General features: G+C 34.9%; 1 protein-coding gene across 1 annotated transcript in view; it reads right to left on the reverse strand.

Annotated features, from left to right (window-relative positions):
* The window catches only part of LOC107708733 (contactin-3-like), a 60,080-nt gene that overhangs the window by 7,523 nt on the left and 36,124 nt on the right, over positions 1-16,433 (reverse strand). The window contains exons 10-18 of the mRNA XM_016513033.1: positions 15,474-15,610; positions 13,848-13,977; positions 13,226-13,376; positions 13,015-13,142; positions 9,846-10,021; positions 5,666-5,783; positions 2,916-3,065; positions 2,496-2,566; positions 824-1,058 (exon numbers count right to left, since the gene is read on the reverse strand). Of these exons, the coding sequence (XP_016368519.1) occupies positions 824-1,058; positions 2,496-2,566; positions 2,916-3,065; positions 5,666-5,783; positions 9,846-10,021; positions 13,015-13,142; positions 13,226-13,376; positions 13,848-13,977; positions 15,474-15,610 (1,296 nt within the window). The remainder of the gene's footprint in view (positions 1-823; positions 1,059-2,495; positions 2,567-2,915; positions 3,066-5,665; positions 5,784-9,845; positions 10,022-13,014; positions 13,143-13,225; positions 13,377-13,847; positions 13,978-15,473; positions 15,611-16,433) is intronic.

Consider the following 16,433-nt stretch of genomic DNA (forward strand, 5'->3'; position numbering starts at 1 on the left):
TTTTTTTTTTAGCAAGGATGCATTAAATTGATCATAAGTGACAGTAAAGAAGAATTTCACATTGTTACAAAAAATTATATCTAAAATAAATAGTGATCTTTGGAACTTTCTATTCATCGTTAAAGAAAAAAAAAAAACTAAGCAGCACAATGTTTTCAACACTGATAATAAGAAATGTTTCTTAAGCACCAAATCAGCATATTAGAATGATTTCTGAAGGATCATGTGATACTCAACACTGGAGTAATGATGCTGAAAATTTGCCATAACAGGAATAAATTACATTTTAATTTATATTCATATAGAAAACAGTTATTTTAAATAGTAACATTATATCACAGTATTACTGTTTTTGGTGTATTTTTGATCAAATAAATGCAGCCTTGGTGAGCATGAGACCTATTAAAAAAACAAACAAACAAAAAACACTTTTGTATGGTAGTGTATGTCAGCCATATCTAGATACCAGAATATCATACAATTGGGTTATATGATAGACTTTGCTTTCTTCACTTTATTAAAACAACAACAACATAATCAACAACAACAAAACAAGTTCAAACATTGTGCCTAATAATAAAAGTTTATTCATGGTAAAATCACTGTAATGCACTACCACTCGTAGCTTACTGCTTTTTGTAAATATTTCATATTATCTGTAAGAGTCACGCAAAATAATAATTATAATATTTTTAATTATTTTATATATTCCAATAATTATAATATTGGCTTCACATTGTTACATTATTCTACAAATATCTAAAAATATGGTTAAGAATGAAGCCTTTCTGTGTGCATGAGTTGTACACAAATCCAGCTCTACCTTCCTCTGCGGAAAACACTGTTGCAATGCTGCTGAAAGGTCCTTCCCCACGGTTGTTGAACGCTCCCACTTTGACATTGAATGGTGAGAACGGTGGGATGGTGTCATTGCGGAAAACGTAGCGGGTGACGCTGGGCGCCGAGATCACGGCACGGGTCCAAGTGACCAAGCCCACTGACCGAAAAGCGATGATATAACCGAAGCCCTCTCCATTCTGCAACTCCTCTGGAACAGGCTTAGAGTGGAACACAAAACTATAGTGATATTAAAACAAATTGAGGTCAACACACCAACTGACCCACATGACAACGGCTTTATTAGCACTTAGTTTAAAGACCACTTTCTTTCTCAAGTTGTTTTAATTGTTATGTATGCAGTTTTCATGAATTCATATTAGTATAGAGACTAGATGGAACGTTTAAAGGACTTAAAGGGATAGTTCACCCTAAAATGAAAATTCTGTCATTAATTACTCACCCTCATGTCGTTCCAAATCCGTAAGACCTTTGTTCATCTTTGGAACACAAATTAAGATATTTTAACCACTGAAGTCACATGGACTATATTTACCGATGTCCTTACTAAGTTTCTGGGCAATAAAACATTTCAGTTGCGTTGCTGTCTATGCAGGGTCATAAAGCTCTTGGATTTCTTCAAAAATATCTTAATTTGTGTTCCAAAGATGAACGGAGGTCTTACGGGTTTGGAATGACATGAGGTTGAGTAATTAATGATAGAATTTTCATTTTTGGGTGAACTATCCCTTTAAGTTACCTGAAAAAAAGCTAAATGGTGACAAATATGAGGAAAAAAAATAAACAAACTTTCCTCTCATACATACAAGACTACCGTTCAAAAAGTTTGGGGTCTGTAAGATTTTTTTAGGTTTTTGAAAAGTATTTTATGCTCACCAAGGCTGCATTTATATGATCAAAATTCAATAAAAACAGTGATATTGTAAAATATTATTACAACTTAAAATAACTTTTCTACATGATCATTACATGATCCTTCTAGATGTTAAATAAATAATAATAGCTGATCAGATGCTCAAGAAACATTTCTTATTATTATCAATGCTGAAAACAGTTTGAATACTTAATATTTTTGTGGGAAATATGTTTTTTTTTTTAGGATTATTTAAAACTTTTGAACAATCGTGTATGTATTAATTTGAGAACAGCTTTTTTGCTGTTTGTATCACTCTGATTTGGCTGAAACTGCTATTGCGCCACTCTGCTCACTATTGGAATAGGATAGTTACAGAATAGTAGGCAAAAATGGCTCTCCAACATGTGATAGTAGGTTACCTAAAATACACTAAATCACTGCTACAGTTCATAAAAGGCTTTGACAATTTAAATGAAAGCATTTCTGCAGCATTTCATATGAATGTTAGACTTTTCCCTTGCTAAACCCTTATTTCCTCTATGACGTATTGGAACAGAATGAAGCCTATTTGCGGGTGAAATAAACTTCAAAGAAACTCTCTGGCCCTGAGTTAACTTCCATTTGGAGGAGAAGTAGTAAAGCCTGGAGTCCGGAGGCCAGGAGGGAGGGGTCTTGGTACGGGCAACGATCATAAAATGGCTACATTTCATTCTACACAATTAAGCACCGGCATTTAGCCCAGGCTGGCCGAGGGAGCAGTAAAATCTGACAAATGACTTACCTCCCATGTTATCACTAATTCCGATTTGGTACCTCCTCCGCCTCCGACATCAGTGGGAGCCGTGTCAGGCACTGCGGGCAAAAACCCAAAGAAGAGATTAAAACGCCGGCAGAGCTCTGATTGGGATTTTGTCATTGCATGTTTGAGCATCAAAAGTGTATTTCAATTTTCATCACATAAAGACTCTAAACTATCTCTCTCACAGAGGTTCTACCTTCTTTAGAAAATCCCTCAGAAATTTGTGAATAAGAGATTGTGTTTTCGGAATAGGCTTGAGTGTTGCATGTGGAATAAAAATGATGGCTGTGACATATGACGGGAGAATTGAGGATGTATGGTCTGCTCCAGTGCTTTCAATTTCAGTGCCTGTCTGAAATATGGCAAAGAGATTCAATGAAAGCCTCACACTAGCATACTCACTAGCATCTTCTGTTCTGATTTTGGTAGAAGGTGGACTGGGCTCTCCCATCCCGACACTGTTACTGGCCAGCACTCTGAACTCATATTCCACCCAAGCGTTCAAACCCACCACAGTTGCAGTCAGAGTGTTCCCATTGATCGCCTCAGGAACTGAGGATAAGAAGAATAGTAAAATACAACAGAAAGTAATAAAAAAGTTAAAGCACTAAAAGCTTAAGCACTAAAATGAAAAAAATAAAATAAAAACTGAAATAAAATAAAGCTAAATAAAATTAAAAACTATTAAAATGACAAAACACAAAATAAAACAAAATCTTGAACTAAAATTTAAATTAAAAAATAAAAATAATACAGTAGATGATTCAAAATAAAACTGACACGCATAGATAGATAGATAGATAGATAGATATAAAAACCTACAGTAAGTCTAAACATAAATATTATAAATAAATCATAAAATTATGAATAAAACATTTTTATATAGTAACTAAAATTGCATAATAAAAAAAAAAAGTAAAATAGCAAAAAAGAAAATGTAAAATGTTAAATTTGGTTTCCACAAAAATATTAAACAGCCCAACTATTCGCTTTTAAACTATTTTTTAAAATAAAACAATGAAAAATAAAATATAATACTAATAAACTAAATACAATTAAAAACAAATAAAATGACAAAAGCACATAAAATTTAAGAAACTATAAAATTAAAATTACAAATAAAATGAAATTAAACTAATTTAATAGAAATAAATGTCAATAACAAAATAAATAATAAAATGTATAATAAAATAAAATATAAGACTAATAAACTATTTATTAATAAAATAATACAATATTTAGCTTTTTAACTAAGAATGTAAAAAAAAAAGAGTTTAATCTATTAAGTTGGCAGTGCCTCCCATGCACTACCAACTGAATCAAATAGCAAAAAAGTAAATGTAAAATGTTAAATTTGGTTTCCACAAAAATATTAAACAGCCCAACTATTCGCTTTTCAACTATTTTTTAAAATAAAACAATGAAAAATAAAATATAATACTAATAAACTAAATACAATTAAAAACAAATAAAATGACAAAAGCACATAAAATTTAAGAAACTATAAAATTAAAATTACAAATGAAAAAAAGCAAAAGCTATTTCAAAATATTAATAAACTCTATAATAGTATATAAATAAGACTAGATAGATATATAGATAGATACAGTAGATAGAGATATATATATATTAGGAGTGTTTGATTATACTCCACACCTGCTCAAACATTAAATTCGGTCCATGCATTGTGCATACTGATGACTTGGAAACTGTCTCACACTGATAAGAGGACAACTATTTGTTTAGGAGTGTGTGTTCTAAGGTGTTAGACATGGCGAGCGGTTTGTGCTTGTGCATGCTTGTATGAGTTTTAGCAAGGGCAACAAGGTATGCGTGTACGCTTGTATATGCGCAACTAAATGATTTACATTTCTGCTCCAAATAACTCTCTGCCATTTAAATATTTTCTCTCCATTTGCACTGCATTCTGGGGTCCATCATGCTGCTTAGCCGATGTGTAAATGAGCCAATTAAAGACATCCTCTATGATAAACAGCTCCTCTCCAAACACCTGGGACAGAACCGTGATGCGTAATGGCCATGAATACCAATGTCGCTCACAAAAACAGCAGCGAAGACGAGGGCCCATAAACCATCCCAAGTGACACATTTAGCACTCTGTGAACTCTTGCTACATTAGCAGTGCCCTTTCATTGAAATACACACCTCGCAAGACGCTCTTCACTGTGGAAGACGGTTGTAAATACATATAACAATTGGCGCAGAAGGCAAATATTGTGCATGTGCAGGGTTGGGCAAAGATACATCAAAATGTATTTTAAAATAAAATACCAAATACCTTAATTTTAAGTGTATCAAAATAAACTACAAAATACAGCAGCCACACCATGTATCAAAATAAACTTATTTTAAAAATACTAAAAAATACTTTTACAAGGGAGCATGAAATTTCTTCACAAACCTTCCATGATCCATCAATTGGCCTATTTGATCTATCCCTTCACCATTCGTATCTGACTCTGAGTATTCCATACATTTGTCAGTTGTGATGTTAAATTAAGCTTGCAACATGTTGGGAAACTTACAGCTCATATATTATCCTCTCATGCAGTTATAAATGCAGCATTGTGACTGAACCACTTCTACTTCTGCTGCACGAGATGAGAACACATTTTTATAATTTTCTGAGTCATGAAAAAGTCTGCTTTTGTGATATATTTCCTTCTTTCTTTACTGCAAGACGTTTGCTCGGTCTAGATGCGCTTAAATCTGCACTAACGATGCGTTCCTGTCACGTATCACACATGCGCACTCCAATAAGCCGACAGAAAGCGGGTTATTGCATTTACATGCCGTGCAAAATCAGAGTAAGAGGCAAAAAACTACCTGTTGCGACCGGTTTATGCTTATCAAAACCTCTGCCGAGCTGCTGCAGCGTCCGGTGTAAAGGCACTCATTCGTTAACATGCATACCGGGAAAAAAATGCGCACTGCTGCTCTGCTGCAGCGTGCGGTGTATCAGGCGTCATACAAAACACTAAAGTATTTTGATACAAAATACGAAGCCATTTTCATCAACCCTATCAAATACAAATTACAAAATACTATATTGTATTTGAAATACATGTATCATAAATACTGCCCATCCCTGTGCATGTGGACATACAAACCGAAATAAAATTTGGTCCTACCTTTAACAACCAATATTGCGTCAGCAGACAAGCTCTCGACATCTGTGTCGATGAGGCAAACGTATTTCCCACCATGATTAAGCTGGATGTTTCTAATCATAAGATCACCGGAAAAGCTCTGTAAGAAAAGTGAAAATTTCTTTCTTAATTATTAATAATAATTTCTGTTGTTACAGCACAAGACACCAAATCCACTCTTTATTGATAAACAGTAGTTTCTGAAAGAGTGATGCATTATCATTCATAACATATTTCATGAATCAAAACATAACCTCAAGGCATGCTCTGTATTTTTGGCTTGTGCCATGAAATTCTGGCACTATTAAAAAAAAAAAAAAAATGAGAGAACAGGTACTACAAACCAAACAGAATTCAGAGGCTGATTCAGATTTTTTTCTGTTCACATTTAAAAGGTCATGCAAATATATTTTTGCATCTTTCTGTGTAATACTTAATAATGCAATTTAATTACTTAAATTAATTTAACCACACTGAAGGATTGGAGTTGGAAAATTGGAGTTAGAATGACGTCAAACAAACAAACAAAAAAACCAACCAAAAAAAAAACTTCACACTAAAGTTATACCGCCAAAAAACTATGAACTATACTACTAACTAATTAAAATAACATAAAACATAAAAAAAAAAAGTTTTATTTCAGCTAGTTGCCGAGGCACCATTTTTCATTTTTATTTAGTTTAACTTGATGTAATAAATTAACTAAAACTAAAACATAAATATGAAATAAAAATGAATAAAAACTATATAAACATACAAATCCTACTAAAAATGACAAAATCACACAACAAAATCATGAAAACTTTAAAATTAAAATGAGAACAGAAAATATAAAAATAAAGACTGATTCAGAACATTAATAAAAAACTAAAATAGTATCTCATTGATACTTAAATAACACTGGTTTACACAGCCATCCAAAAAAAATAAATAAATAAATAAATAAAAAACCTCTGCGTCACACAAGAGAAATCAGATTTGGGACACTTGCATCTGCAAGTAGCTTGAGTAACAAAGGGCCTGTTTTCAACAGCAATCTGTGTCTTGTATACCATTTTATGATGTAATTAATTATCACCGAAATAAAGCTGAGGCAGGCGTGCTGATGTTCCCTGTCATGCTAGCTGTAGATTTCTGCAAACTCAGACACTCATCCCTCCCTTTAAAATGGCTGCTGTGCTCTGAGATACGTGTGGACCTAAATAAACAGTCTCAGTGACTAGCCTCCGGGATTCACTCAGATCCAGCTCTCTCAGCCACACAGGAGCTCAGTAAAACACACACACACACACACACTGTGGCTAATTGGCAAGATGATACTAATTATTCCACAAGTACATAAGCCAGGACCAGGTAAATGTGCAAAGAATATGCAGAGTGAGAGTTAATATTGTTCCAGATAAGCATACAGCACATTAAAATCATAAAGAATCTGCATTTCTGGTACAGATGTCAAAATATGATCTTTTCATAATTTAAATGAAGACACAGCTAAATATGACACAGCACAGTGTGTGAAAAAGCAAATTAAATGGACTTAATCAGAAAACCCTTAAGGTTCTGTGGTTCTGATTAACTGACATTGACGTTCATTTTCAAACGATCATTTTATCTGAACACTGTCTAAAAATAAACCATTATAAATAATAAAATAAAATAACATTTATTTATACTACTTTTACTATTTTAAAATAAAAAAAAAAAGAAAATAGGTTTGCTGACACAATTTATCTCTGTGCTTCTCCCTGCATGTCTTTTTAAAAAAAGAATGTCCAGAATTTCATACAAGCTGAATCTTGCATATCGCATTGATGCCTCTAGTGCTCTACTAGTCCCAAACCACGGAGCACTACTCTACTGTAATAGTACATGTAAGTATGTAAGCACTCCAAGCTCTCAAAAAAGGCCAGCACTTATGTTTGACTGTGGTTTCCTCTCCATCAAGTTCAATTCCTATGAAAAAATGCCTTAAACTCAATCAATATCAAAAAGAGAGCCCATTCAATGGATAGATTCCAAAATGTCAGGATTGGATGAGAAGACCGAAGAGCGGGTGATGTTTAATTATGGTAATGCACCCATCAGAGGCTGCTGAGATGGAAGGCGTAATCTTTGGGTGCAGAGAAAGTGTGAATCCGTGAAAAACATATCTCATTATAACCTACATCTGCATATGTCAATGTAATTTGTAATAGGCCTTGAGAGAAGCCCCATGTATGAACGTTACATAGCCGCCACCACATGGCAATGAAAGGCAAGGCCTGGCTGTGGGATGGAAGGGACTGAATTAAGATCATGAAAATGGGCTAAAGGGGTTAAAAAACATTATTCGTATTTATTTAATAATAAATAATATTAAAGGGGTAGTTCACCCAAAAATGAAAATTCTGTCATTAATTACTCGTCATTAAACAATTCGTCTCCTCCGCATCACCCTGTAGCGCCATTTTGGAGAGTATCAGCTGGACTAAACAACGTATGCTGTTTAATTATGGTAATGCACCCGTCAGAGGCTGCTGAGATGGAAGGCGTAATCTTTGGGTGCAGAGAAAGTGTGAATCTGTGAAAAACATATCTCATTATAACCTACATCTGCATATGTCAATGTCATTTGTAATAGGCCTTGAGAGAAGCCCCATGTATGAACGTTACATAGCCGCCACCACATGGCAATGAAAGGCAAGGCCTGGCTGTGGGATGGAAGGGACTGAATTAAGATCATGAAAATGGGCTAAAGGGGTTAAAAAACATTATTCGTATTTATTTAATAATAAATAATATTAAACGGGTAGTTCACCCAAAAATGAAAATTCTGTCATTAATTACTCGTCATTAAACAATTCGTCTCCTCCGCATCACCCTGTAGCGCCATTTTCAAAAATCTTAATCTTAATTTGTGTTCCGAAGATGAACGAAGGTCTTAGGGGTTTGAAAGGACATGAGGGTGAGTAATTAATGACATAATTTTCATTTTTGGGTGAACTAACCCTTTAATATGAATGTTTTTATTTTTATACTAGTTTTATAATATATTTAACTTTTTAAATAAATTATAGAAACTAAGTATATAACACATTTTCAGCTGAATTAAATTCAAGAAGCTATGAACTGCCTTGTAAGTGAACCATCTGGTCCTGTGCTTTTCAAAAAGAACCTTAGCCTGTGCTCAGGTTTCAAATCCTTAAAAGAAAATGATCAAAAGATGTTTATTATTCTGTTCAAACCCCTAGCCAACCAAGTGAAAATCTAAACCAAAACAGCAAAATGGAATGTGACACAACACAAAGCGTTTCTCAAAGCAAGATTTCAATTCATTGGAGTCCTGCGGCAATAAGGAATTGTGTCCCCAGAGATGTAAAATGTCCTGTGAAACTGGAAGGGTAAAATGGGAACAAGACTCTTAATTGATCTGGCCTGTTTCCCTAGTTCACTCTGTGGAGAGCAGCCGTTTGGTATACATGTTGAATCATTCACATTCAATGTAGGTCAATGATGGAATGACCCAGAACAAGATGGCAAAATTTATCCCAAGGATCCACTTTCAAACTACAGACATAATGGCAGGCAAGTCTCTTTGAGAGAGAGCATTCAAAGTCCCAATAGCTTGTTCCTGTCCAGCACAATGATTAGATTAAAACCCTGTTACAGTACTTCAAGTGCTTGTGTTTGAGATCTATTCAATAAGATGGACTTTAATACATGCTGGATTCTTTGGTTTGATTCAAATATGAACACAAATAACTAAAACTAATTAATCAGAAACTCCTACTCAAATAAAATAAAACACTCAAACTCATCTTTATATTTGTTAAAAAACTGCAACCTGCATTTTATTGTACAGATTTCTTGTAATTTGTGACAATATTCTACAGTTCTTCTTCAGTTTTTTTTTTTAATGAAAACAATTCTGTTATATTTCTTATTGTCATTTAGTCATTCATTTCAGACCTTTATAATTAAACAGGCTGCTTTTTTGCAGTCATGTTTTCATAAATGATTTGTGAAGGTTAGTTTAACTACACAGTACATACATTTTTTTCAAAACAGCAAGGGAAATCCTGTTTTCCGAGATATGTTTCCAATAATTTTTTCTTGCCCGGAGGTGGTGGTGTGGGATGAGGGTGCTGAGGTTGCAGTATAGCCCTAAAACCACAATACTCACCCCTCCCACTCGCTCGAAGTGGTCGGCGTCTTGATGGAAATCAATGGGCTGACCGTTGAAGGCCCAGAAGAAGGCCACGTCCAAGGCTGGATCGGCAGTCACCTGGCAGGGCAGCACGATGCTCTCACCCACCGTGATCTCTGTGCTGCTGGGGCCCTGCCTGATCCTCGTGGGCTCTGTTAGTTACAGTGTCAACATAGTCTGTCAGTTTAGCTCTAGTACACAAACTGAGGCGAGAGAACATCTTCTGTAGCCAGGCAAATAACAAGACAATCTTATTATTATTTTTTTTTTAAATCTAGTGAGCTGCCTCTGGAGGAAACATTTTAAGGCATGATCCTGACACATGGCTGCACAATTACTTACATTTCACTGCTGGTCATATATTCTCTATATAACCATGTATGTGACAAATAAAAAAAATCTTGAATTATTGTTATTTATAATAATTATAATTCCAAGATTCTATGCAAATAATAAACAAAAAAAAAAGATATTTATAATACAAGGCTTGATAGGATGTCAAATTTTTACAATTAAAAATCAAAAGGATATTTAAAAAGACTAACAAGAAACTGAGGACATGAGGGGAAATTTGTAAAAAAAAAAAAAAAAAAATGCTTATAAAAAAAGAAAATGTGCTTGAAATTTTTCATTTACAAAAAGGAGAAAAAAAAAAAAAAAAAAAGTGTAATAAATTGCCTAATTAGAAATTTTAAAAAATACTGACACCAACATTTTTCAAAAATTAGAAATTAAAATGTTTTTGTGATAAAACCAAACTTCATTCTAAAATAACTGTAACAATGTTTTACTTACATTGCTGTTGTCCTTATGAGCAGTAGGCTGTGGGTTAGCGATTTTACCACAGCCTACGGTGGTTTATTGCTGTAATAAATAATCTTAATTTCTAGGTACTATACTTAGATTTTTGGCTGCTGTCTTTCCATATGGGGACTATTAATTTGAGAACATAACATGGATTTTAATAAGAGCCAAATTAATTGGCAGCATGTCTTCTGTAAGCAGAATACAGTTGACTGAAGACACTTTGTGAGGGAAGGTCATTTTAATTAAATTACATTAAGGGGGTCAACTGCTGGTGCATGACAAAAACATAATGAGAGAAAAATACAAGAAAGAGAAGAAAGAAAAACCCTATAAAAGACGTATGGGCTCACACAGAGGCCTCAGTGGTATATAGCTAATGAGTTTCTTCTGATTTGTCATGAAAATACTGCTGATTAAACCCGTAACCTATATAATGAAGAACAAAAGTGAGGAATAACATTCATCCTATAACTTAATGAGGAGATAACAATCCACACGGATAATGGCCACAGCAATTACGGATGACCTTAACAATGAGTAATTAGTGAAACATGGACTGGGGCGTGTGGAAGACTGAAGCAAGAGGGCACATGAACTACACAGAACACTAGAGAAAAGAATGTTATAATTCCACAATATAAAAGGCTCTCTTAAAGTGACAGTTCACCTAAAAAAGTCGTTCCAAATGTCGTTCCAAATCCTTTTTCTTTTGTGAATCACAAAAGGAGAAATGAATGTTATCAAAATAAACAAGGAAAGGCTACTAAAGCATTATCAGGGTTTGACAATAAGAACATGGACTGGGCATGTACTTATTTTACATTTGATTATTCAATGTCTGTACCTGAATACCTACCTGAAAAACTTAAAGCTCTTTTTTATTTCATTTATGTCTTTGTTCTATTAGGCTAGTAGTTTTTGCTGTGGTATCGAAAGTGGAATCGAGAATTGTGAAATGTCTTTGGTGGCTTACTAATTAGAATATAATGTTACATTGGTCAATACAATGAAAACAAGAATTATTGTTTTATTCTTTTTTTTTAATTAATTAATAAAAATTTTTGTGGCGGGATCAGTGAAAATTTTGGCTGAGCAAGTAAAAAATGTAAACCACTGGCCCATCCGGGTCGGTAGAAAAAATGCTTAGCATTGAACCCTGATTATAAAAGTTTATTAAGGCCGTCATGAGTTGGGAATCAAACGTAACTTGTTGCTAGTGCAATGCTCTACTGGAACTCTACAGGAACGATTCATTTAAGTATCAATTTGTGAATTAATGCTTTTTTTTAATCAATAAATCAATTTATGCGGTTCACAAAACCAAATGATTAATTCACAAATCGTACTGACCTCTTAAGTTCAACTCAATGCCCATTTACCTATTCCGAGTTCGTAGCTCGTTGGAGAGAAAGAATGGTAGTAAGCAAAGACATGCAGACTTGAAATACAACACGATTCACATGGACTACTTGAATGTGGCTGTTTTGTGTCCTTTTCTGAAGTTTTAAAGGTCCAGTCAGCATTCACTGTAATGGCATGAAAAATTAAGAACAGTACATTCTTCATATTTTCTCATTTTGTGTTCCACAGAGGAAAGAAAGTCAAATGAGTTTGAGACAGAAAGTCAAATGAGTCAAATTACAGAATTAACATTTTTGGATGAACTGTTCCTTAAATAGGAGTTTTAAAAAAAGATGTCTTAAAACTTTTAGACATAGAGACTTGATAACAAAAGCCATTTGTCTTGAAATACCAGCACCATTGTGTAGGACTTCTCAGTGTGCTTGATTATATAAAACAAATCTTATGCTTTGTGTTTTTTTGACTTGAAAGGCTGACAGCAGTACAGAAACTTAGAAGAATGGAGTTGTCAGTTGGCTAATACATTTCTTGAAACAGCTGAAGCAATGCATCATGATATGTGCCAGATGTGGCATTTCATTCAGAGCTAATCATGGGTAAACCATCAAGAATGCAGTATCTGAGTCAACAATAAGAGTGGACCGGACTCTGTATTGTAAATAAAGCTGCTATTCAAATAAAACTACTTTAGGACCTAAAGCTAAATGTATGATTATCAAAATAATCCCACGCTATTTTAAGGAAGATGAATCAGCTTTTTCTTTTTACCAAAACAAAGAAATTATGTATTTGTTTGGATAATAAAAAAAGTTTTTTGCAATTTTTTATGGTAATATAGAATAGAAAGGGAGAGTAAATAACGGGGCGAGAGAAAGAGTGGAGAAACTGAATCAGGAAAATGTTGCTAGCCAAATCCGATCCTCAACCTGCACTGAACCACTAATGTTGATCTAGAATGGAAAACACAATGACTTACCTGTGATGATCAGTCTTCCTGTTGTGCTAGCTGTGCCAAACTGGTTTTTAGCGATACATGTGTAACTACCTCCATCTCGCTTAGTTACGTTGGCAATCTTAAGAGTCCCATTGGGGAAGAGAGAAATCCTAAAGGTAATGGATCATTTCTTAGCATCACAAAGAATCACATGGCTTCATTGAGATTAAATATAAAGTCTAAGGCTAAATACCTTTTACTTCTTTGCAGTATCTCAGTCCCTCTTTTCCACAGGCTAATGGCTCTGGGCGAAGCATGTGGCCGGCAATCTAGGCTAACGTCACTACCCGAGCGAGCCTTAAGCACTCGGCTCAAAGGATTCTGGGAGAAGCTGGGAGCAGAGGCTGTAAGAGACAGACAGATTTGGTCCTCAGACTCACACTTAAAGCCTCAATAGAATCTTTGATGAACAGCAATTGACGTTCAAACAGCCTCTGGCAAAAAAAAAGGAAGAAAGCCTTTTAGAAAAGTCTAAAGGACTTAACAAATAGAGCTGTCTGCTTCCACTGGCTTCTTCCAGGCCATTTGTCTTGAGCTAAAACTTACATTTACTGTGCTGTGTCTTCAATAGACGCCATTTATTTGAAACTGGCCTCGTATGCACAATACTGACCAATGTGTTGTGATTAAAATGAATGAATTTCAGCATGCACAGACATAATTTCACAGTCAATATTGGGGAAATATGAGTGTTACAATGGAGCGGATGGTTTCAGTGCTGCCTTGTAATTTGAGCCTGGGCTGTGACTACACAATAAAGTTTTAGCATTCAAATGAAGGATGGCGAGCAGGCAGTGAAAACACAGAGGTCGTACCAAGCACCATCAGTTCGGTGCTAGAATAAATGATGCCGTGCTTGTTCTCCGCCACACACTGATACATCCCGCAATCTGAGAGGTTTAGCGAGGAGATGGAGAGAGCACCGTTTTCTATTTGCACTCGGCCCTGTAGACATAAAAACAAACAATCAAAGTAAAATGGTTGCTATGCGGTTGCTAGGGCATTGCTGGACTGCTTGATTACATGCTTGCTTACTGGCCTGAGTCAAAAGAGACCAGTGGCAAGTTTCTATGATATTCTGGTCGCTAGATATGGATTGGGTCCTTCCTTTAATTAAACTCAATTCAATTCAACTAAAACTACTTGAAATAAAATAAACATTAATTAAAATAAAATAAAATATATAAAATATGAAACTTATTGTAACTAGTTGCCAAGGAAACGTCTTATTTTTATTTAAGTTGATGTATTAAAATGACTATAACTAAAATAAAACTGCATAAAAACTACAAACATATAAAAAAACCCGAAAAAGACAAAAACACACAACAAAATTACTAAAACTTTAACAAAAATTAAAATAAAAAAGCAAAAATAAATTAATTAAAATATTAATGAAAACTGTCATAGTATCTCACTGATACTGAATAATAAATAACACTGCTTCATTGTAAGACTATGGGATTTTATAATCTGTCAGGCAAAAAAATAATAATTCTGATCTATTTTGTTTAAAATATATATATATATATATTTAATAGCTACAAGTGAATTTAGCCATTATAACTTCATTATGTAGATTATGAAAAAAATATATTTTATAATTTGCTAATATTTATTTATTAAATTTATGTTATTAAATTAATTGTGTACTTTAAGTGAGCGGAAGATAACGTCAAAGGTAATCTAAATGTGAAAAAATTGAACCTGAGCAAGAAAAATTAAAAATCCAATATCAGCCAATGTATATCCAGTATTAACCATTAAAAAAACTCATGTCATGTCTCTCAGTATCAACCAATATATTGTGCACTTCTACAATTTTCTCACCAATAATGATTGCTTTAATGAACGAATAATGAACGCGGCTGCACTCTAACACTGAAAGTATGTCGATTTGAATATCTAAGGACGTGTTAAGAGAGGGTGGAGGAGGTTATAAAAGAGAATAAAGAAAAATGCTGACCCTCTGCTCCAATGAACAGAAAAGAAATGTTGAACATAGCAGTGAAATACTAATGGCCAATTCCTTTGGTATGGGTGCCCAGTCGGAAAAGTACGTGAGACAGGTAGGGAGGTGTTGAGCTGATGGTTCTGATAATGGCATAGCAGACATTTAAGCCTATCAGCTGTTCTTAAGGGCTGAACTCGGCACAAAGAGTCACAAGGAGAGATTGACGTGATGTGTGATTGAAGGGTGGGGAGGAGGTACGGGTAGCTCTTGACTTGAATGCAGGTCACATCTAATGGAGTCTTTCTGCTGCCTTATAACTGCTGATGCTTGTTGATGGGAGTTTCTCCTACTTAAACAGCTGTTGGCTTCTTTTTTGCCTCGCTTTTATGTCAGCAATGAGAATTTATGTTTGCACTGACCTTGGACTACAGTAAGTGGAGATAAAGCTTACAGTCTCATTAGAGGCCTTTCAGAAACCGCAGAGTACCTCAGATATAAGAGTTTCTCCATTCTTCAGCCAGCTGTACGAGGGTTTTGGTTTCCCGTTGGCTTTGCACTCCCAAAACAGATTCTCTTCAATGGACAATGATGTGTCCGTCATCGTCTGCAGCCAATGAGGCGTGGCTATGGAAAGAAAGCATATTAATAAATCAAATGGATGAAGGGTCGATGATGGACAGATACAAGAACACACATAAATGAAATGTAACACTTGCATATTTAAACCAGCCATATTACCCCAAGGCTAATGAATTCAAAGGCCTTGATGACAGAAACAATTAAAGTAAAAGTTCACCAAATAATGAAACATCTGTCATCGTTTTCTCACCCTAAAGCCTGTGTTATACTTTCCGCATGAGCAATCCGGACGCGTACACGGACAGTGCGAACGTGGACTGCTTGTATTTATACTACCGAGAGCATACGCTGATGGTCTGCTCCGCGGACGTGTTCCATACATGTACAATAGATCGGCTTGAACAGTAAACAAACATGTGAACAAACAATTGTCCAGAGTTATTGCACATCTGGCTGTATTTATATTGTTTTATCGACGGATTGTAAAGGTTCGAGTAGCAACGGGCTTCTTCACACAGCCTGCGCATATGCAGTTGGTGCTTTTGTAGCCTACTGACCACACGTACTTGTCCGCGCGGTCACAAAAAATGGGAGGCACGCGGATGTCCGCGCAGAGCCTCCGCGCACACTCTCTGATGGCGATTTTTACGTTACGCATACCATAGCGGACCCTAGCGGACTAGCGCGCGTGGAAAGTATAACAGGCTTAAGGGTCATTTCAAACCCGTATGACTTTTCGTCTGTGCAAAAATAAGATGCTAGGCTGTTCCTGGTTGCTCTTTTTACAATAAAAGTTAAAAAAAAAATCTACATATAGCCTACCGTCAAAAGTTTGGGTTTGGTTTGTAAGATTTTATAATGTTTTTGA

The sequence above is a fragment of the Sinocyclocheilus rhinocerous genome, unplaced genomic scaffold (assembly GCF_001515625.1).
Source record: "Sinocyclocheilus rhinocerous isolate Xijiao unplaced genomic scaffold, SAMN03320098_v1.1 scaffold1107, whole genome shotgun sequence".
In the NCBI taxonomy this organism is placed as follows: Eukaryota; Metazoa; Chordata; class Actinopteri; order Cypriniformes; family Cyprinidae; genus Sinocyclocheilus; species Sinocyclocheilus rhinocerous.